Raw genomic sequence first — 23,105 nt, forward strand, 5'->3', positions numbered from 1 at the left:
GTTTAATGTGTACAGTTATTATCATTTATATTTTCGTAATCTACTTAGTCATTTTGTTTGTGCCCGGCGCTTGTAATATCGGCTAAACTATTATCTTTGTAAATACGACGAAATGATACTTATTTGTTTGAAATGGTAGACAATATGTAGAATGTATTTGTACTTTCGTTGCACGTTTAAGAAGTTACTCTTTTTACTTTATTTGCCAATAACGGAACAAACATTCAACGGATATTGCTCGTGCAACAAACTGTGTTTGGACAAATTTACGCGTTTCTTTATTACTTATTTCAGGTGTACTCATAATGAAATTGTGATAATTGTAACGATAATTTACTGCTATATAATTTATGATCTTTATTAGTTTATCAAGATTTTAAGGGCAAAACTTTAATCGTAAATGTTATTAAATTCACTTTGAAATATGACAGGACCGCCTGCATAAATATAAATATTATTTACGCTCCACCAAATTAACATTAAAACTTTTTTAATAAAACATTAATACGAAAGCTTTTAGGTCGTAGCTAAAATACAACAATTAAAAATTTTAATGCCCTGTTGAAGTATAAATTAAAAGTGCTTTCAAGTAGGAATAAACGTCGGGGGTACGTCAAGACATTACTTAGCCATTAGCACGTCATATAAATATGCTTCATGGCTCAAATTAACCACTAACCATCTTCGAGGCGGCGCCCTCCACCTTTTTACACTGACTTCGTTTTTCGTACTTTTTCAAACATAAATAAATAATTCTAGTTTACAAATTATGATAAATTTCATACGCATTTTCTGAAAAACAGGATAAATTTTTCATATCATACATTAATTGCAATTATTAAGGTAATATTAATTTGTAAAAGCGATATTTTTTATAGGATTTTTTTTTAAATTATAGAGAAAACATAGACGAACATTTTAAACCATTGTACGACTAATATTATTAGTATAACTATTTAGAAACTTTACCCTGCAATTACAAAAAAAAATATGTGATAAAAAATATAGGTATTTTCAACAAAATTTTTTTTCTTTAGTTTCCCTGAAAACATCGTTCACGATGAAAGAAATACTGACAAAGTTTGAGCTCTAATATTACCTAATAGTAAGAGGTGGCTCATCGTGAATTTCTATTTCCCATTTAAATAATGCAAACATTTTTAATTTCGAATTTTATTACATTCTAACAAATTGTAATTATTAATACAAATTCTTGTAAGGAATTGAACGTACTTCAAGAAAGGTCCAAAATGATTTTTCACTAAGTTGACTCATTTTAAAGTTATTGAAGGTAAAAGTTCAACTTCTACAATTTTTTATATATTTTATCTCGAAATAGTAGCTCAAAAAAATAAAATATCAAATTCTGTCTAAAGTTTCTTATTTTTATTCCACGAACTTGTTACAATGTTATTTTGCACGATTAAAATAAAAAGCGTTGAAAAGAAGTTTATATGTATTATAATTGGAAGTATAGCAGAGATTTTTATTTTTATTATGTCGAATATTTTTAATTCATTATTAAAGATCTGTTTTTGGACCACTATTTCGACATAAAATATACAAAATTGTGAGTCATCATATACCATTTGATATTGAATTTTAACCTTCAATAACTTTTAAAGGAGTCAACATTGTGAAAAATGATAATAGACCTTTTTTGAAGATCAATTTCCTACTAGAATGTGTATTGATTTTTACACCACGCTAATTTGTTAGAACACAATAAAAATTCCAAATAAAAACATATTTCCCGTGTTATTTAATTGGGAAATAGAAAATCAGGATGAGCCACCACCTCTTAATATCAATATTAAAAGCTTAAACTTTACCAGATTTGTTTTAATCATCGTGATCAATATTTTCAAAATAACTAAAGATGTCCCACAATATCTATATATCCATCTCAATATGATTGAAATTTTTTTTATTTCTGATAACATTTCTAAAAACCCAGAAAAAAAAACAATGAAATTTTCAAATTTTATGTAAAATTTCACCATGAAAATGTTCATTTGTAATCATGTAATCGATTGTTCATTAAACGTTTAAAATAATTAGTTGTGATGAATAATTAATATAGCAAAGTGGCCATCCCTTATTTATCGATGGGAAGCGAGGGACGATGCGGTTCAGGAGCAAGAAGCGAAACCAGAACAGGTAAAGTGTGCTCCGCAGTAACCTAAGTAAATCCGGTGCTTGCGGATAGGTAGATCTGCCATCAATCAATGGGTCATATCCGGAGCTTTCAGGAAATGAGCCGTCCAGACGGCGTACTTTGCTTTTTCCAATCGACCTCCGTTCGCCGACTCGAGCACGGTCATACTTCTTATAACGCACTAAAACCGAATTGAGACAGCCAATTTTATGCCCTCTCTACTTAGCTAAATTGGGATTCGTCGTCGGTTTTTTGCCCCCACGAAATTCAAGTGCCAGTCGTTAATTTCTCGATAATGAGTTTATTTCGATAACAACAACGACGGTAGATTGTTTATCTGCGACCTCAATAATCGACATTAACAATTATTGAACGTACCTCCCTCAAAAAAGTGAACGACACGTGAAAGCAAGTCTATTAGGAATAGACGACAGACGGATCGAAGTGTACTTGAAACGGGGGAAGAAAAATGCCGTTTGCAAATTGTCGTCGACGTGTCTTATTGACGTTTAAAAATTGAAAAACGCAGATGACAGCCATATTGCAGTTTGCTGACGACGATGCCATCTGATGCTGGAGCACTTCTGGAACTCCCACGACAGTTTCAGTTCTTCAGAACCGTACCTGAAATTTTTATTTGCGCCCAGCTTTCATAATTATAATGAAAAGTTAATGTTGTAAAGTAGAATTTTTAATCCATATACAAAAAGGCACTTTTTATTCTGATTGCATCGCATTAATGCATTTACGTAAAGTGCTTTAATTAAGTGCTCTTTTATTTCGCACAACTACATAAAAATTCTCGTATTTATATAAGCAGATTATTAAAATGCGCTTCATAACTCTTATAAAAAACCCTTCTGTTTTATTCATTTAGCATCTCGCAGTGTCTTTATTAATTGCATTTTTATTTTGCATAATAAACCCATTTTACAACAAAATTTATACACCCATAAAATTATATACATTTTATTCATATACATAATTAAGTGAGAAACCATTGATTTGAACACTTTAAATTTTGAAGTGATAACGATTAACTTTTGTACTACATAACTAATATATAATACATAATATATAACAATAATCTAATATATAATGGGGAATTTAATTGCTTTTATTTGTTTTGTGGCTTTATTAATTGTATTTTGTTCGGTAACGTTTTTTGAATATGATTTTCACATAATTTGATTAGTTATATTTGCATATTTGTTACAAAATTGTATTTTACATTAACTTTACATAATTTTATAGCAAAATTTTAAATTAATCGCAATTTACATGATTATTAAATGTTATTATAAAGTATAATTATTGGGTTCCATTAAAAGTTGCATTTAATCAACGAATTATAAAACATAACTCAATTAATTATTAACATAGAGTCTGCAAATATTATTACAGCATTTTAATGTGCATTATTAAATGACCCGCGTTTATGTTCCATTTAAAACCAAAATCCTTTTTAACTCTTTGAACTTCGGAGAATTAACAAATAAAAACACTGTCAATATATTAAATTTCACCTAGAGCAAATTTATGGGAGATTTTAACGGTCTTACCGATGATATTATCAAAATGACAAACGCAAACGCAAATCGATGGTAATGGAAAATACAAATTACCTATTGTGTGTGCTGCAATGTTTTATGTTGCTTAAACATAAATCACGGTGAATTTTAAATTACTGCGACGATTTACACTCGACATTTATTTATTTTTATTTTATATTTATTTTTCAAGATTTCTTCATTATTTTTATAAATATAGTACTTGTTATGTTTAATTTTAAGCACAAATATATTTTGAAATTATATATTGCTTATGGTGTTTTCTATCCAGAAATGTTTTAAGTTACTTAAACATAAACTATGCTGTATTTTAAATTACTCCTTGGATTTTTAATCTATATTTAACATTCAAGTTTTCTTGACCAAATTTTGTTTAATGGACTATTAAAAATAAATAAAGCTCAATTTTAACTAGATTAAAAAAAATATTTTGATTCTATGTAGTAATTTTGACGATTATGTTACTAACACGTTAAAACATATTTAATAGGTTTCAATTTTAATTATTGTGTATACTGAAATATTTTATGTTGCTTAGACAAAAAAATATTTTCATTTCTTAATAAATAAAACTGTTAAATGGTTTTGTCTGATAAATTGAAGATTGTAATATTTTGTGGCAAAATCAATAACAGTTTTAATTTGAACAATCGATAATACCAGACAATATTTTGTTTAGGGATAAACTGTGCCTTATTTTGGTTCTATTATCGTATAAATAAGCCGGTGATGAAATAAGCTGTTAAACCAACCACGTAATCTATTAACAAATTTCCATCATAGTTGACACTGTACGTAAATCAATTCATAAATTATAGATTTACTCGAGAATTTATTACCGGCTTAGCACGAAAAACCGCTGTTATATTAAACAATCTATCGATTTAATAACACACAATAAGAAACCATACAAAATTCCAACGAACACACACACAAAACAAAACAATGTGCAAACGGAACAGCGATAAATTACGGAATAATCGAACGAAATTTTAATTTTTCACCGCCCCTAATGCAAATGTTTTCTTTGTTACAGCGGACAAACTGCCGCCCGGCTTCCCGCAGATCGTCCAATCGCCGGTCACGAACAAAGTGGTCGAAATTGGACACAACACCGTGTTGCAATGCAAGGCGACTGGGAATCCAACGCCGAAAATAACGTGGCTCAAAAACATGCTTCCGGTAAACACCACGAACAACCCCCGGTATATGATCCGGGACGACATGCCAGGTATGTACACGATGAATTATTCACCGTATTGTTTCGTTTTAATTTCGTCGGTGGCCCTTTAATTTATCATCGAACCTTACGCTTCGACTGGTAAAGTTGAACAATCTATTAAGATAACGGTCGGAGAGTCACAATTAGATGATTTACGTCGCGTCGCGTCGCGTTAAAAGGACGCGGCCGCGGCGTCGAATTTAAAATTTATACCGGAAAAAAAGGACGCGTTGAATTTTCACAGGAGAGCTTGTTTTGGTCCTTCCATATTCCGTATAATGTTCACCTGACTTTATTATGCACGTGTGCACACGGCGTACGCGACCGAAAAAGAATATAAGTTAAGGTGGAGCGCTCGTGAAAGCTGAGCCCGCTCCAGAGAATATATACTAACATGATACCGTCATTTTTGCGAAATGTCTTTCGCATGCTTTTTATTCGGATAATGTCATTCGAAACCTGCACATTTGCATTTCCCCGTACGCGCGCGTCTCTCCGAAGTGCACTTATTAGTGTTTGCGGTTTGAATAACTCAGATAACTCGGATGCGGATGCACAACGTAAGACATTGCCAAATTACAGTTGTTTGTGAAACAAAATTTTCAACAATTGTGTATATTGTCGTAGTATATATCATGATGTATCATGATATTTTTATCTAAGTTCGTCATATACAAACTGATTTAACCAACTTATTTTGCAATTACTTTTTTGAGAACTAAAATTCTGAAATAATATTCTTTACTCGATGATAAATATTTCCAATGTGCTCTGTGGTTGACATTTTTACAAATGGAACTTTAGAAGAAATAATTTCGCTTTTTACTTTAAAATGTGATAACATTCTTTAGAATAATTTCTAAAAGCAAATTCATGAAACTGAAGAAAAAATCAACCTCAGTTTTGAACTCAAAAATAAATCATATATTAAGTAAAAAACTAGACAATGACTAAAATAAATAACAGTTGATAGTAACAATAAGAACTTCTCATTTAACATTTGGAAATTACTTTTGAGTCTTATATGCGACACATGATCTTGAAGAATCATAACGCCTTGTCTGGTCTAAGTAAATTTTCTAGATTTGATCGTTAGTCTTCTTGTCCCCACATTTAACAAATACATTCAACAAAAAGGTCAATTACGTTGCTTGCAAAGAGACAATTGACAATTTTCAAACGAATATATATATATAGAAAAATATATTTAGAAAAATGTTAACCTATTACAAAATAATTAATTAAAAAATGAAACAAAAATCTTAAAGCATAGTGTCAGAAGCTAATAATGAATCGGATCGTCCCTTTGATTAAGACACTCATTGGCGAGTCTAATTGGCATCAATCTAATAAAATTATCAAACACATGTTGGATTGGGGAAAGGTCTAGATATCTGGATGGCCAAGGCAGTAAATTCACATGGAAGGCCTCTATGAAATTTAATGTATTACTGGCAATATGTGGCAAAGCATTACCTTGCTGAAAAATTAGTCCGAAGTCTCTTCTTATATAGGGAAGAATGTATGGCTCTAAAAAGTCATCCACACATCGGTGAGACATCATATTACCTCTATTAAAAACTAAAAGTGACCTGCTACCATAAGCAATAACACTCCATACCATTAAACGCCTCTCTACAGCAAAGCAAGGATCTGGCCTTTGTCCTCGTTGCCATCTTACTAACGCAAGATCATCGTGCATGCCCAAGCAAACGCGTAATTCATCACTAAACACGATGAGATTCTATTTTTCATCCCATTGTTTACATTCCCCATACCAGCCACTACGTTGGCGCCTCTGGTTTGCTGCTAGACGTAAGACCAAAAAAGACCTATTCGAAGATTGAATACCAATTGGACTATCTTCATCGGCAAAAAATTCATCCTGTCCCTGCCAATAATCTAAGACGACGGTCTTATCGCTCCGTGGTAGCTCTATGTTTTCCGGAAACTCTTGTTCGACCTCTTCTACCCTTTTCTCCCCCTTCACTCCATGACTGCCAACATCGCATCATAATACTCACATTTCTGTTCATACGCCCCGCTATTTCTCAAAATTCCTGCTTCATGCATACTTTACTACGTCCTTTATGTTCCATTTTACAGGCAGTTTATTTATGTGAAATCTAGTTGATGAAATTCATTGGATAAAGCCGCTTTCTAATTGTTGAGTCAACTCAATTTAATAATTAGTCTATTTTCAAATATCATGAGGATTTTACACAAAATATGGCTTAATTTTTTGGTTGGTACCGGTTTCAGGACTACCTTGTTATTGTTCGTCATCAACGCATTCATTGACACTTTTAAACCGACTTTATCAAAGAAAATAATCGGAACATTTTCTCCAAACGCATTGCAAATGCGACATACCATTTCTATAGTTTTAAACTGATTTTTAAACTCGTAAAGCTATTTCGCATAAATTATAATACTTGAATATAAGTTTTAAACCACAAAGCAGAGCACGGAAGAAATTTTCAAATAATATATACAGTTTAATACAAAAATGTTAAAATATAATTTAAATTTTTTTTCAAATAAATTATGAACCATACGTAAATTACTTTTTCTAGTGCCTAATATTACTGTATATGTGAATTCTATGCAAAATTTTAAACGTATTACATTTTGAATCGTTTTCCTATTTTCATGTTTTAATTTCGAATATTCAGTTCTTGTAATGTAATTTTTAATTATCTATTTATATTTAAAAAATCTGTTTTATTAAAATATTATTGTTAAAAATGTTATATGCAATAAATATTATATAAAAATAATGTGTATATGTATTTTGTTAAACAATATTTAATAAGTAAGCTTTAATTAATTTGTTAAGATTAAAATCGATTATATAAAATATTATAATAATAAATAACTCCAATATTATATTAAAATATCAAATCATCACTTTTGTTTATTTAATTTTCTTTATTTCCAATATTCTATTAATTTTTATTCCAAACTGGAGCTTTATTAAAATAACATTGTAAGCATATCTCTAAAAAATATAAAATCCAATATATATAAATCTGTATACATTTTATTTCAAAATATTTATTCATTAAAATTTTTTGACTATTGATATTAAACTTTTAATCCCCAATTTAAGTATTGTTTGTTTAAATTTGTATGTTACTGATTTTCCATTCAGTTCAATATTATTTTGATGATATAAAAATTGATCTACATTTTGCTTCCAATTAAAATAACAATGTAAAATGTTTGATAAAAATATAAATGTAATAATTGATAGATAAATAAGTAAAAAATACATTTTATTAAAATCTTTTACTTAAATTTTACATGCAACTTACAATCTGTATATTTTATTTTATTAAATTTACCTATAAATTTTCATGAAATACTTTATTTTTAATATGCCGTTTCTTAAAAATCATCATGTTTTATTGCCCTCCGCTAAAACCAGCTGGAAAGATAAAATAAAACTGTTATGTGTTTAATAATTCTAAAAATGTGATTTCAAACAATTTGCTGATTTGCTTTTTCTTTATACTTATATTTTTTATATACTTAAAAAATTAACAGTTGAATACACAAAACAGAATTTCATACACGGATTTAAAATAAAGAGGATCAGATTTAATATAGATACATGGACCATAAATGGGAAATGTAAATCAATAATCTCTTTGTAAAGTTATGACAGTTCAGAGGAGATTCAAAACAGATTCGGCGAATGTTATGAAGCTTGGTAAAGAAAATAAGCCATAAAGAAAATATGTCTTAAATGTTTCTTTGTGATCCGCTTATTTTGAAATTCAGAAGTTCCATATATATCTCAGATATATATACAATTTTTTTGCTTTTTGTTTTTAAGGGCTCCATCGCTTTGGCATATGGTTATTTATTAATGTGTTTTAAAACAAAATCCCCGTTTTAAAAAAGCATGATGATAATGACGCGGAACAAGCGCCAAAATCACAATTAAAAACTGCATTAATTCAACAACTGCGCCCATTATTTTAATAGCAACGAAATTAAAATTGGACTATTCGCTATTTGTTCGTGCAATTTTGGCTTTGTTCAAAGTTCACAGGTTTAAAAGATCGATTTTGTAGTGGAGAAACGACGATTCTTTTCGGGCGACTTCCGGATATTTTTCCCTGTTAATTGAGACGTGTGACCGCGTTCCAGCCGATCGAATGTCCTGGGTGGCAAGTCTCCGGAAAGGCACCCCGGGGACCATTAACCTCCGAACTGCGGTGTGTCCTTTCGCAACGTCTGACCGGTCATGGAGCCATCTGCATTAAACATTTTGATTGGTGTCGACGGTACTTGTTGACCCAAGATCGATTCCGCATCGGCGACTTCCTCACACGGTTGTTGATGCATTAATTGCGTGTTCGCAAACAGCCACACTGTATCACTACATGTAACCAGCCCTTTGCCAATGCTGCGAAACAAAAATCTGTTTGAATAATATTTATTTGATCCGGTATTCTTTCGTTTCGTTGACTCGCACTACAATATCAACATTTAACTCACCGAGACATATGAAAGTCAATAGCACTTGTTGACTCGAGTCGGTACGGTTTTAATCTCTCATGCGTCTTGTATTTTATATTCCAGGTTCCTTGCAGATAAGAAGCAGCGAGGAAAAGGATCACGGCAAATATGAGTGTGTGGCGGAGAACAGTATCGGAACTGACTATTCGAAGCACGCTCTACTTTATGTTAAAGGTGAGTTTCGTAGTTTTTATTCAAATTATCTCTTGATATTTATGTTGCAGATGTCGAGTCATGAAATAATATTTAAGGGTTTCAATGGGAAACATCAATTGTATTGTTAAATCCTATTTATACCTCGTTATTTCACTGACAGATATTCTTATAATGGAAGATATTGTAGTTAACTATTATTAATAAAGCCTCTTGGATGTTATTATTAATTAACTCATGTGTTAATGAATTTATAATTTAAGCAGCCTATATTAATCGTGATGTATTAATTAACATGTTAAAATCTAAATATCCAACACAATTGTAATAACTAAATTCAAATTCACTGATCAGTACTTGTTATTCATCTTAATTGATTTACATAAATTATAAAACAAATTTATGATATAATTTATTGAAAACACAAAATCACTTTTTTATCACAAAAAGACAAAGAGAAATTCCAAACTATTAATTCACATATTCCAGTTATTGGAATTTTCGACTAACAGAGTGAAATGTAGGAATTTAATTGTGCTATAAATTAAATTCACCAATCAAGAATGCATTCATCATACATGATATTAGTCAGGAGTTATTTTTAATATAAACAATGAGATTTCCATGAAATTGGAACGTTTGAATAATTTGACACAATTAAATATTACTTTGCCATGATAACATGAAAACATTTGTGATATTTATCCCTTTACTGCCAACATACGAATAACAAATGTGATCGGTTTTAGTGCGAAGGGTGTCGCCCCAATTCTCGATTCCGCCGCCGCCCGTTCACGAGGTAAAACTGGGCGACGACCTGAATTTGACCTGCGTGGCAGTCGGATCGCCGATGCCGTTCGTTAAGTGGCGCAAGGGATTGGCACAGGAGCTCACGCCCGAGGACAAGCTGCCGATTGGCAAGAACACGCTGGAACTGACCAACATCCAGGAGTCGGCCAATTACACTTGTGTGGCGGCCAGCGCACTCGGCATCATAGAGACCCATGTTCAGGTTAAAGTACAATGTAAGTCTGGTTGTTTTAATTGGGTGTTGTATTATCATTTTACAATCGAATTGCGAATAACAAAGTCCGATAAGCTTTTGTATAGGCTGAAAGAAAGTTTATTCAGTCTCTTTTGTTTATTAAAATACTAAATTTGGTATTTAATAATAGACTCAAGTTCCAGAACCAACTTTTAATTACGGACAGGCTAAATGCATTTTCATTATCTAGAAAAAATTGAAACGAACAAGAGAAACAACTAGTAAGCAAACAGAGAATAAGAATCCTTTTAATTGAAATTTAATTAAAAATTGGCTCGTTTTTAATTGCTTTTAAATTTCTTTTGTCGGTGCATCTACTGATTTATAAACCTCAGTCTCCTAAAGGAAAACTTACCAGACAATCAGTACGTTTCACTGTAATCTCAACACTTAAAACAATGGCAAGTTTTAAAAAGCAAATCATTTCTAGCCTCCTGCATTACGACCTCTCATTTCCAACGTTATTCAAATTAATAATTAATATTGAATTATTTAGCATTACCGGGACCACCAATAAACGTAAAGGTGTCAGAAATAGCAGCAACGTCTGTCAGATTGACCTGGTCATACAACGGACCTGAAGATCTCACGTACTATGTCATCCAGTTCAAGCCGAAATACGCGAACCAGGCGTTCAGTGAAATTAGTGGCATCATCACCATGTTCTACTCTGTTCGCAATCTCAGTCCTTACACCGAATACGAGATGTATGTGATCGCTGTGAACAATATTGGTCGTGGACCACCTAGCGCCCCCGCCATCGTCACCACAGGCGAAACAGGTAAAGTTTATTAACAAATATATGTAATACAAGTTAAATTTTTTTGTATTTTAACCTGTACCAATACGCCACAATCGTATAATGTTACAAAAGGTTTCGAAACACATTTCATTACCCGTTATAATTAGTGCAGTGTTCAATAGTATTGTGTTAATTAATAATATTTGCTTGTTGAATTCCTAAAATTCATTAAATGTAACAAAATATTAAAATACCATTAACACTGTAAATTTATTATTATTTCTCATGTTGTCGATTATTTATTTTATTATCTATTAATTCCTTAATGTTTTTATGATTTTCATGCCAACAAATAATTTTTTCATGTGGATTTTGTGAAAATAATGTAAGTTTTTGATTTTTGTGATTTTTTACCATATAGATTAGATTTTGAATTTTTTTCATCATGTATCATTAAAGATTATCTTTAATAACTTGTTGTTTCTACTTTTAGCTGAAACTTCTTTTGGAGGTGCCAGTAAGTCATTATATATTGTAATTTGCTACTTATATTTTATTATTTCAATTTTAGATTGTTGTGTATATTTATATATACATGTGTTGTAAATTTTTGCAACAAAACAATATTATGTTATAATTATTTTTTTGCTGTGTTAAATCAAGTTAATTTTATGATTAATTATAAAGTGAAATAATTTTTCCAGAACCGGGAACCGCTCCGAGGAACGTTCAAGTCCGACCACTAAGTTCCAGCACCATGGTGATCCAATGGGACGAGCCGGAAACGCCAAATGGACAAGTTACTGTAAGTCTCAAACAGTCACGCCTTCCAAAAGTTAATTCCGGTAATTTTCAGGGATACAAAGTGTATTACACGACCGATTCTCAATTATCAATGGCCCAGTGGGAGTCGCAAGTAGTCGATAACAATCAGTTGACAACAATCAGTGAGCTAAAACCTCACACGATTTACACAATTAGAGTGCAAGCCTTCACATCTGTGGGACCGGGACCTTTGAGCCCACCGGTTCACGTCAAAACGCAGCAAGGTAACGATATATTAACGCCGGATCAACACGTTCGGATATAAAATTCTAATTGTTTTGAAGGTGTGCCCAGCCAGCCGAGTAATTTACGCGCGTCGGATATCGGTGAGACGTCGGTCACGTTGCAGTGGAGCAAACCGACTCATTCCGGTGAAAGTATAGTGAGTTACGAACTGTATTGGAACGATACGTACGCAAAAGAGAAACACCACAGACGCATACCGATCTCTGAGTCGTACATGTTGACCGGACTCTATCCGAACACTCTGTATTACGTGTGGCTGGCGGCCAGATCGCAGAGGGGCGAGGGTGCTACCACGCCGCCCATTCCGGTGCGAACCAAGCAGTATGGTAAGAACGAGGGGTCGAACACAACCGTACACCCGCCAAAATGTTATTTCAATAGTGTAATTTGTTGATACAATAACACATACACGTTTATATATTTCCCATAAGAACACCTGGCTGCATTTTGCCCGAACGAAAATTGATCAGTGCCGGATTCGTTTTTCTTCTTGCTTTTTTTTTTCAAATCCCGTAATGGTTGCGTATCAATTTTCGATAACTGCAAAATGCATCCTATGAATTATTTACCTATAATAACTGATAAAAATGATACTATTGTTATTTAATTTGTGCATTGTTTTTGAAATGCAATTTTGGAATTATAACAATAGGAGTGTGTAAGTTTTCAAAAAGTAACCCAATAATTTAATGGATGTGTGATGAGTGTGTGGTATCTTATTTGTACAATGCATATTGCATGTTAATTAGTTGTCAGTGGATATTAATTCGTTAAAAGCACTGCACCAAGTAATGCCTTGAGTAAATTGTGCAAAAAAGCACCTTTCACTTTTATTTAATTTTATTTTCATTCTTTTTTCATTTATCGAGTGTTCTAGATACATAGATTACCTGTCGAAAATTAAAGACAATATTTTAATGAATTACGAAAGAGAGATTATCAGAAAAACTTGATTACCTCTGCTCAATTAGTAGAGTTGTTTTTTTTTTAATTTACAAACGGTTATAAAAAGCTGTTTACATCGACTTCAGGATCATGCTCAATCGTAACCTAACCGTAACTGGGAAGAATTTTTAAGATCTTGGAAGGAGAGGTGCATGGCACCAATAATTTTTAAAAACTGTTAAACGGTTAAATTAACAGACAGCCTTTCTTGTGTTAAAATAGGTTCTACTACTATGCCACCCATAACGTTAAGACCCCCTGTTCCTTTAGATGATGAGGAGGACTTATTTGGCAGGCATATTGCATTATTTTTAAGAAAAATAAAGAAGCCCATTCTTAAGAAAGAATTCAAAAAATATTTGTTTAACTTCATGGTGGATCTTGAGGCGCAGGATGTTTAATTTATAAATATAATAAAATAAGTTTATATTTTCATAATTTAATAAAATGTGGTAAATGTACTTTCTTTAGTTTCAAATTTAGTTCAAATATTCCATCACCACTATCAAATACCCCCCCCCCATACTATGCTTATAAATGTAATTTTATAATTATAATCACAGTATTATACTAATATAATAATATTTTTTTAAATATATAAAATTTGTGTAGGTCTAGAAAGTGATAATAATGACTAAAAGTATTACCATAACTACATATTGCATTTAGGGACTTACATACGGTTGGGTCAATGTTTGCCAATGCTCCTGAATGCTCTACATTAAGTTTTTTGTAACCGCGAGTTAATTACAATTTTCCGTTAAGTTACTTTAAACTGATATTTACGAAACTTTAATCAATCTTGAGGTGTCAAATTTGTGTTAATGTCTCACAAACACAAAAAATGATAATGTTAATGATAATGGAGAGGAATTGTAAGTTTTCCTAATGGCAGCACCCAATAGAGGAATAAACATGTGTGCAAGCACAGGGATAATTTATGATCAGAGCAGGTAGCCCGTTTTTATTTTAATATCCACTCCCTAAGTAAGTTAGGCAGATAAGCTTGTGGCTTAAGTTAACGCTAACCGCCGCCGTAGTACCGGGCGCTCCGCCCGGCAACGTAGCGGGGGAGCCGGTAAGTCCGACTGCCATCAAAGTGAGCTGGGACCCGCCGCCGGCCAATCGCAGCAACGGCAACATTATTTACTACAAGCTGCAGTTCGTGGAGGCCGACAGGTCCGACAGCGAGGCCTCCGTGATTAAATTAAACGCCACCAGCTTCGAGCTCGACGAGCTCAAGCGCTGGACCACTTATCGTATTTGGGTATTGGCCGGGACGTCCGTTGGAGATGGGCCGATCTCGTTTCCCATCACCGTTCGAACCCATGAAGATGGTACGTTGATTGTTTTTAATACCCGTCTTAACAAATTGTTGTCAACTATATTTTATTATTCTTGTCGTAATACAAATTTGTCCGGTATCGAGACATGTTCGCCTTCAATAAGGGTCGATCCACTTGGTTCAAATTTGTATCGATTTATCAAATTTAAACTAATTACTAACAAAATTTATTGTTGCCAAATTTACCAGCTTACAAGACAAGGATCGTAAGCTCTACAGATATATATGATTATCCCGAACCCTTTGTTTTATCCCATTACTTTTTAATTCATTATTTGTTTTATTTGATTATTTACAGTGTCAATAACCATTGCCCAAATTTACGTCCAATTATTAACATAATTGTAATTTCATTTAAAATTTACAATGAACGAAGGAAATTGACTTAAAATTGGGTAGTGTCTATAATTTTTTTTTAATAGATGTAGGTTTTTGACATACCCGCAGTGGTATGTGTGACTTAATTTTTTTAACCATTGCAGCCCACCCAGGATTGGATTTTTAAGCTGGTTTTGTATTTTTGTGATTTTTTGCAGCGTATTTTTGACCCTCGATAAATGATTTTTTTCGAGGAGGCCCAAATGTTTTTACATTTTAGAATAATGAATTTTTAATGTATTTTTCTTCTGTCTACAAAAGCGTTTGCAGGAGCAGAACAGAGGTTTTTCCGTCAAATTTTTTTCTAAATGTTTTTCGGTATATCTAAAATCTAGTTATTGTGTATTTTTTATTTTGTTTACTTGTTGTTATTGTTTAGCTACTCACGTTCACATGTAATGATTGCTTATTGATTTTCACTCGCACAGAGATGCATTGCAATGGCACATTTTTTGAGTCACAAACGGCACTATTTTACTATATCTTTAATTTTATTTCGAGCACCTTTTTATACGTATTTTAGAAGACACATTACCTAGCATGCAACTAACTCGACCTATTCCCGAGCGGCAACGACATGTTACATTTTTTATGTCTTGTCCGCATCCGCCTCGCCCTCATCCCGCCTAAGCTAGGCACCTCACTCACTGTAGGTGACATGCGCACTTAATCTGGCACATTTATATCACATTTTCAGTGTGTAAAGTTACACTTGCACCGATTTTGTGTGTGACTTGTATGATTGTGTTTAAAAAATATATAAATACTTTCGTAATCAACTACAACACTCTCAGGACTGTGATATTTACCACCTACTAAAAATTTTTTAATAATATCATCGCTACTAACATTAACAAAGTGTGCACGGCAATGTTCATTACAAGTTTTTGAAATTGTTCCGTGTGCATTTTACATAAATTCCTAGTCTTGTTAAAAATTCAGTTATTTATGGGTCTTCTGCATAAACAAGGCTTGGATAAACATAGTATTTTATTCTAAACGTGGATTATGAACATAATGGTTCTGTAAAATCGATTCCAATTTAGAATAGAATACATTAACCACTAATTTATATCTTGGGGAATATTGATTGTGAGTATAAACATTCCTAGAGTAATAAGAATTTTAAATAAATGTGTTAAAAATGTAAAACAAAACATTCCTCAAATAATTACTATTTTTATAAGAAAATAAAATTATAATTATTCGAAATATATTGTAGCATAAAAATTTCACACTAACAGTAACACTTTAAAATAAAAATTACGGATCATAAAATAATCTTGTAAGTGGATTTATGTCTATCGATATTCCCCAACAAAAAGTAATGCTAATGTGAAATGATAACATCCAGCGAATTGTATGGCACAGCTTAAATTAATTTCACATTTGAATACCAATACGTTAAAAGTAGTTTAAGTAGACTAAAAGTAAATTAGTACTACATTGCTCAGCATGCCAAGGATTAATAATTTTGAATGTAGCAGTAATACTACAAAACTAACAAAAGTATTTTTTTCTAACGCAGTTACCATAATTTTTCTGCATGTGTTGAAGGTTGGCCTTTGGCACTCGAGAAACCATCCAAAAAGTGTGCAAGTGATTTCAACTAACATGGAAAACAGTTAGTCACACAATTTTTACACTTTTCAAGGCTCCATTTTCCCTACACAGAGTTTTTTACATTTTTTTGACACGGTTTTTTGAAATTTTTTATATCCCTATATTGAGTTTTTTGACAACCATAGTTTACGACTATGTATAATCAATACATGTGTGTGAGTATAATTTTTAAGAAAAGACCTTCAAGCATTTTTGTAGCGGAGTTTTTTATATACATACTGTGTAAATCTTTTTTGATACGTGATAGTAACATGTAATATTTTTACATTTACTATTTTTTTTTCTCTGACTTTTTGCCTTACGCGGCCCACAGTTATCAGGAGTGAGTATTTTTCTCTGTTGTGTGCTAGTAGAGAATTTTTGTAGAAATCTTGTAGTTTTTTTGTGCTTTTTGATTTGTCAAATGAATATGGAGACATTAAATCACTCATGTTCATTTCTCAATGTTTTTTAAAAGCAGCAGCAGCAAAGCGGGTGAAAATATACAATTTTACGCTGATAGGTATATGTGTAGTAAAATGTATTTAGTAGGTTCCTATTCCAATTATCTTACTGGACGAGGTAACTATTCACCGATATATCGTGTGTTGGTATTCAAATGTTTTAGGATTTCTTATGGTTTTTAATATGAATGTGAGAAAATCAAAACAAAAACGTGTGATGTGCCTGCATGATTAAATTCCGATTTTTAAATTAATTTCCAAAGTACTAACTAATGTTTAATTAACAGTGCCCGGTGATCCACAAGATGTCAAAGTGGTCCCTATTAATTCTACCAGCATCAAAGTCTCCTGGAAACCTCCCCAGACCAGAGACCGCAATGGCATCATATTGGGTTACCACGTTCACGTCCAAGAGACCAAAGAAGAGGTACCATTTAACAATTTTAATCATTCGTTTATAAAATATATTATCTATTTTTAGGGGAGAAACTTCCTGAACGAACCAATGAGGTTTGACGTTTTCGGGGATGATGTCCTTGAGCTGAACGTCTCTGGCCTACAACCGGACACAACCTATGCCATTCAAGTGGCTGCGTTGACCAGAAAAGGAGACGGCGATAGAAGCACACCTGTTAACATTCGGACACCTGGGGGTGTTCCCAATAGACCCGAACTAACCATCAAGTAATTAATTACAATTAATACAAACTTAACTTATTAAAATTGTATTATTTCAGGATTATAGAACGAGAACCAACAGTTACAATCGAATTGGAATGGTCCCGACCGTCACAAACGTACGGCGAATTGAAAGGCTACAGACTCAGATACGGAGTGAAAGATCAAGTGTTAAAAGAGTACAATTTAAAAAGTAATCACAATAATTATAGAATAAACGATTTGGAACGAGGTGTTGAGTACGAGTTCCGTATAGCTGGTCAAAATCACATCGGTGTAGGTCAAGAGAACATCAAAACCATGAACACGCCTGAAGGACCGCCCACTGGACCTCCAACCAACATAACTCACCATTTTCAGACGCCCGATGTTGTTTGTGTGACCTGGGATCCGCCCACCAAAGATCACCGCAACGGACAAATTGTTAAGTACGATATCCAGTTCCATAAAAAAATGGACCACAACAACATTATAATTCGCAACGTGTCCCATACTAAAGCGGTTTTCACCAATCTGGAGGAGAACACTGAATACGTGTTTCATATCAAAGCGTATACCAATCAAGGAGCTGGTCCAAACAGCGAAAAATTTACGATCCAAACTGACAGAGATATCGGCAGGGCTCCCATGTCGGTTAAGGCCGTGGCTACGTCGGATTCGAGCGTGGAAGTATGGTGGGAACATGTGCCTTCTAGAGGAAAAGTTGTAGGTTATCAAATTTTTTACACGATGACAGCCGTTGAAGATTTAGATGAATGGCAGCAAAAGGCCGTTGGATTAACGGAGTCTGCCGACCTAGTTAATTTAGAAAAATATGCGCAATACGCAATTGCTGTGGCAGCTAGAATGAAAAATGGTTTAGGTAGATTATCGGAGAAGGTGACAGTTAAAGTTAAACCTGAAGACGTACCGCTGAATTTGCGCGCCCACGAAGTAACCACGCACTCAATGACCCTGTCATGGTCTCCGCCAATTAGGTTAAATCCAATTAAGTATAAAATAGCATTCGATGCTATCAAGGAGTTCGTCGATTCACAAGGAATAACTCAAACTCAAATCATACCGAAAGTTGAGTTGATCCTTAGCGACGATGTAAAAACCCATACAATCAATGAACTATCCCCATTTACCACTTATAATGTTAATGTTAGTGCAATCCCCACTGATCATTCGTACCGTCCACCGACCAAAATCACGGTCACCACTCAGATGGCAGCTCCTCAGCCGATGGTAAAACCTGATTTCTACGGAGTGGTGAATGGAGAAGAGATCCAAATCATTTTACCTCAAGCTTCAGAAGAATATGGTCCAATCAGTCATTATTTCCTAGTTGTAGTACCAGAGGACAAACAGACAATACATATGAATCCTGATCAATTTCTGACTGATAACTTAATCACAAATATAGTTAAGGTACCTGAGGATAGAACCCTACCTTATATTGCAGCTAAATTTCCTCAAAGAAATATTCCGTATACCTTCCACCTTGGAACTGACGAAGTGAACGACGGATTTCATAACTACAAGTTGGAACATGGTAAAAGATACAGAATATTTGTGCGAGCAGTAGTGGATACTCCACAGAAACATTTGTATACTAGTAGTCCGTTTTCGGAATTTTTATCGTTAGACATGAGAGAAGTACCCCCCGGCGATCCACCCCTACGACCCAACCCCAATGAGCCAAGCAACAATGACGTGAAAGTGAGCTCACAGCGTAAGGAGGCTGGCGTTTTATGGATCATCGGGCCAATTATAGCAGCTTTATTGTTATCCATTATTCTAGTGATATTGTTTATATTTAGAAAAAGAAGGCAGCCTTGTAAAACTCCAGATCAGGCAGCTGTAACAAGGCCGCTAATCCCCGCCGACCTTAACAACACTACGGCACCGAGCGATCCGGTGGAGATGAGAAGGTTAAACTTTCAAACTCCCGGCATGATGTCGCATCCTCCAATTCCAATTTCGGAATTGGCTAATCATATTGAAAGACTGAAAGCTAATGACAACATGAAATTCTCTCAAGAATACGAGAGCATTGAACCCGGACAGCAGTTCACATGGGATCACTCGAACATGGAAGTAAACAAACCGAAGAACAGATACGCGAATGTAATAGCTTACGATCACAGTCGAGTCATATTACCTACTGAGGACAATCTACTGGGGAGCGACTACATTAACTCCAACTATTGCGATGGTTATAGAAAACACAATGCTTACGTGGCCACTCAAGGACCTTTGCAAGAAACTTTCGCAGACTTCTGGAGGATGTGCTGGGAACTTAAAACTGCTACAATAGTAATGATGACAAAATTAGAAGAACGTACTAGAATAAAATGCGACCAATACTGGCCAACCAGAGGGACAGAAACTTACGGCTCAATGTCCGTCTCCATAACGGACGTTCAAGAACTGGCCACCTATTGTATCAGAACCTTCCAAATTCATCGACAAGGCCACAGTGAGAGGAGGGAAATCAAGCAGTTACAGTTTACAGCTTGGCCTGACCACGGAGTGCCGGATCATCCGGCACCGTTCTTGCAATTCTTACGACGAGTGCGCAGTTTGAATCCCGCCGATGCCGGTCCTATAGTCGTACATTGCTCGGCAGGGGTGGGACGAACGGGATGTTTCATAGTCATTGATTCAATGTTGGAAAGGATGCGCCACGAGAAAACAGTCGATATTTATGGCCACGTGACTTGCCTGAGAGCTCAACGAAATTACATGGTTCAAACCGAGGACCAGTACATTTTCATTCACGACTCTCTGTTGGAGGCGGTGATTTGCGGTGTGACCGAGGTGCCGGCCCGCAATTTGCATTCGCACATTCAGAAACTCATGCAGTTGGAACCAGGTGAAAATATTACCGGAATGGAGCACGAATTCAAGAAGCTCGGAAACATTAAGACTGACTCAACTCGCTTCAACACTGCAAATTTGCCCTGCAATAAGCACAAAAACCGATTAGTACATATCTTGCCGTTCGAGAGTACCAGAGTTTGTTTGCAACCTATGCGTGGTGTGGAAGGGTCCGATTATATCAATGCTAGTTTCGTCGATGGCTATCGTTATCGGAAGGCGTACATTGCTACACAAGGTCCGTTGCAAGATACAACCGACGATCTATGGAGAATGCTATGGGAACACAATTCCACAATCATTGTCATGTTGACAAAACTCAAAGAAATGGGAAGAGTAAGTTTCTCAAATTCTTATGCCTCTTATGCACTATTTTGTACGTTTTTTTCTAGGAAAAATGTCACCAGTACTGGCCTAGTGATAGATCAGTTAGGTATCAATGTTTTGTGGTTGATCCAATCGCCGAATATAACATGCCACAATATATCTTGAGGGAGTTCAAGGTTACAGACGCACGAGACGGTTCCTCTCGCACGATGCGCCAATTCCAATTTACAGATTGGCCGGAACAAGGTGTACCCAAGTCGGGAGATGGATTTATCGATTTCATTGGTCAGGTACACAAAACCAAGGAACAATTTGGACAGGACGGGCCAATCACGGTGCATTGCAGGTAAGGATATTGAAAAATTGTTCCATTGGAGTTCTCTGTAAATAAATTTTTATTGTTTTAGCGCTGGTGTGGGCAGAACTGGTGTATTTATAACTTTAAGCATAGTTTTGGAACGAATGCAATATGAGGGAGTGGTTGACGTATTCCAGACAGCTAGAATATTAAGAACGCAGCGACCCGTTATGGTTCAGACTGAGGTATGTTTAGAAAGACTTTTAGAACCACACAGATTTACTGACGAATGAATTTTTTTCAGGATCAATATCAGTTTTGTTACCGCGCAGCTTTGGAGTATTTGGGTTCCTTTGATCACTACACTAACTAAAGATAAAGATATACGATGGTAGGATGCTCATGAACGATGAGCAGACAATAACAGCTATTTATTCATACATCTGCTGCATATCTATTGTTACTGCCAAAATGGACAACAATGAGCAAGTCTTATGTTATATCAATAGTGAATTAAATAAATAGTGTGCAAGTGTATGTAAAACTACGTGCCTAACGTATATGTTGGAAGAAAATATATAAATAAATCTATATAGTTTGCTCTAATGTGCACAACCGTGGACAATTAAGGGACTTTAGTAGGTTTTTTTGTAATAATGTATTGTGCAATTTTTAAAACGTATCAACTGTTAATTTCAGCAATAGTTCAGTAATATGATGAATTCCGTTAAATTTTTGATGTTGTAATGTTAATTTTTTAATGTATAGTTAGGTAGACATTCTTAATTATACATGTTGATCTGATTATTTATCTAGATTAGTAAACCCATTAAATCCCTGTTTTAATTATCATCTTTACTCCACTCATATTTATTGTATATTTATATATACTTTTATTTCACTACATATCTTTTATTATATATATAGATTTAGGCATACTTGTCTAGATATTTTTTATTTTTTTATATCATTCAATTGTGCATTTTGGTCCATGGCGTTTTCATTTACTTAATAAAAATGTGTATATTATTTTTAATATATTCAATTAAGTACATATCTTAACTATATTATAAGTATTCTATTATGTAAAGTATGTAGACTGATTTAAATTGTCAAGTAATTTTTTAAGTTTAATGTAAACTGTTTATATTTTGTAATACGTCACAACCGTTGTAGCACATGAATGAATGAAATGATATTTGAAAGAAATAAAATTTTAGATTTTATCTGTATTTCTTTAATTCCCCACAGACAACTAGATATCGTTCTTCTCAGCAGCGGCAGCATCTTCCCTTTATTATTTATTTACATTTTATTAACATACTATTGAACTACCTCTGCTGGAAGCTGCTGACGGAAAAAACTATATTAGTTCATGATTCTGACATAATAGCGCTACTGTTCCAATCTACAGCAGTGCTATGCACGGTGGAACTGCGAGCCACCTTAATTCACGATTCTAACGCGGGAGCGTTTTTGTTCTATGTCAACAATAGCGCCACATGCAACAGAACTATAAACTACATTAATACAATAGTTTCTGTTCTGACACATCAGCGCAACTGTTCTAATCGACAGTGGTGCTGTTCACGGTGGAACTGCATACTATAGTAGTTATCATTCAGACACGTTAGCACAACTATTGTTTCGATAACAGCGCCTCATACGACAGAACTGAAAACCCTATTAGTTCACGATTCCGACACGTAAG

The 23,105-nt window shown here is 34.0% G+C and overlaps 1 protein-coding gene across 3 annotated transcripts in view; it reads left to right on the plus strand.

Moving 5' to 3' along the window:
• Positions 1 to 22,620, plus strand: part of LOC109605910 (tyrosine-protein phosphatase Lar) — a 343,758-nt gene extending 321,138 nt beyond the window's left edge. For 2 of the 3 annotated variants that reach the window (XM_049963666.1, XM_049963665.1), the window contains 14 exons: positions 4,766 to 4,960; positions 9,545 to 9,655; positions 10,384 to 10,659; positions 11,176 to 11,460; positions 12,126 to 12,226; positions 12,278 to 12,470; positions 12,531 to 12,818; positions 14,478 to 14,774; positions 17,514 to 17,653; positions 17,708 to 17,910; positions 17,964 to 21,105; positions 21,162 to 21,442; positions 21,504 to 21,639; positions 21,699 to 22,620. In XM_049963666.1, coding sequence (XP_049819623.1) covers positions 4,766 to 4,960; positions 9,545 to 9,655; positions 10,384 to 10,659; positions 11,176 to 11,460; positions 12,126 to 12,226; positions 12,278 to 12,470; positions 12,531 to 12,818; positions 14,478 to 14,774; positions 17,514 to 17,653; positions 17,708 to 17,910; positions 17,964 to 21,105; positions 21,162 to 21,442; positions 21,504 to 21,639; positions 21,699 to 21,767 — 5,717 coding nt within the window. In that variant the 3' untranslated portion in view covers positions 21,768 to 22,620. The remainder of the gene's footprint in view (positions 1 to 4,765; positions 4,961 to 9,544; positions 9,656 to 10,383; positions 10,660 to 11,175; positions 11,461 to 12,125; positions 12,227 to 12,277; positions 12,471 to 12,530; positions 12,819 to 14,477; positions 14,775 to 17,513; positions 17,654 to 17,707; positions 17,911 to 17,963; positions 21,106 to 21,161; positions 21,443 to 21,503; positions 21,640 to 21,698) is intronic. The other variant, XM_049963667.1, reaches the window with a different exon arrangement.
• Positions 22,621 to 23,105: the final 485 nt, after the last annotated feature.

This window comes from Aethina tumida, chromosome 2 (genome assembly GCF_024364675.1).
Source record: "Aethina tumida isolate Nest 87 chromosome 2, icAetTumi1.1, whole genome shotgun sequence".
In the NCBI taxonomy this organism is placed as follows: domain Eukaryota; kingdom Metazoa; phylum Arthropoda; class Insecta; order Coleoptera; family Nitidulidae; genus Aethina; species Aethina tumida.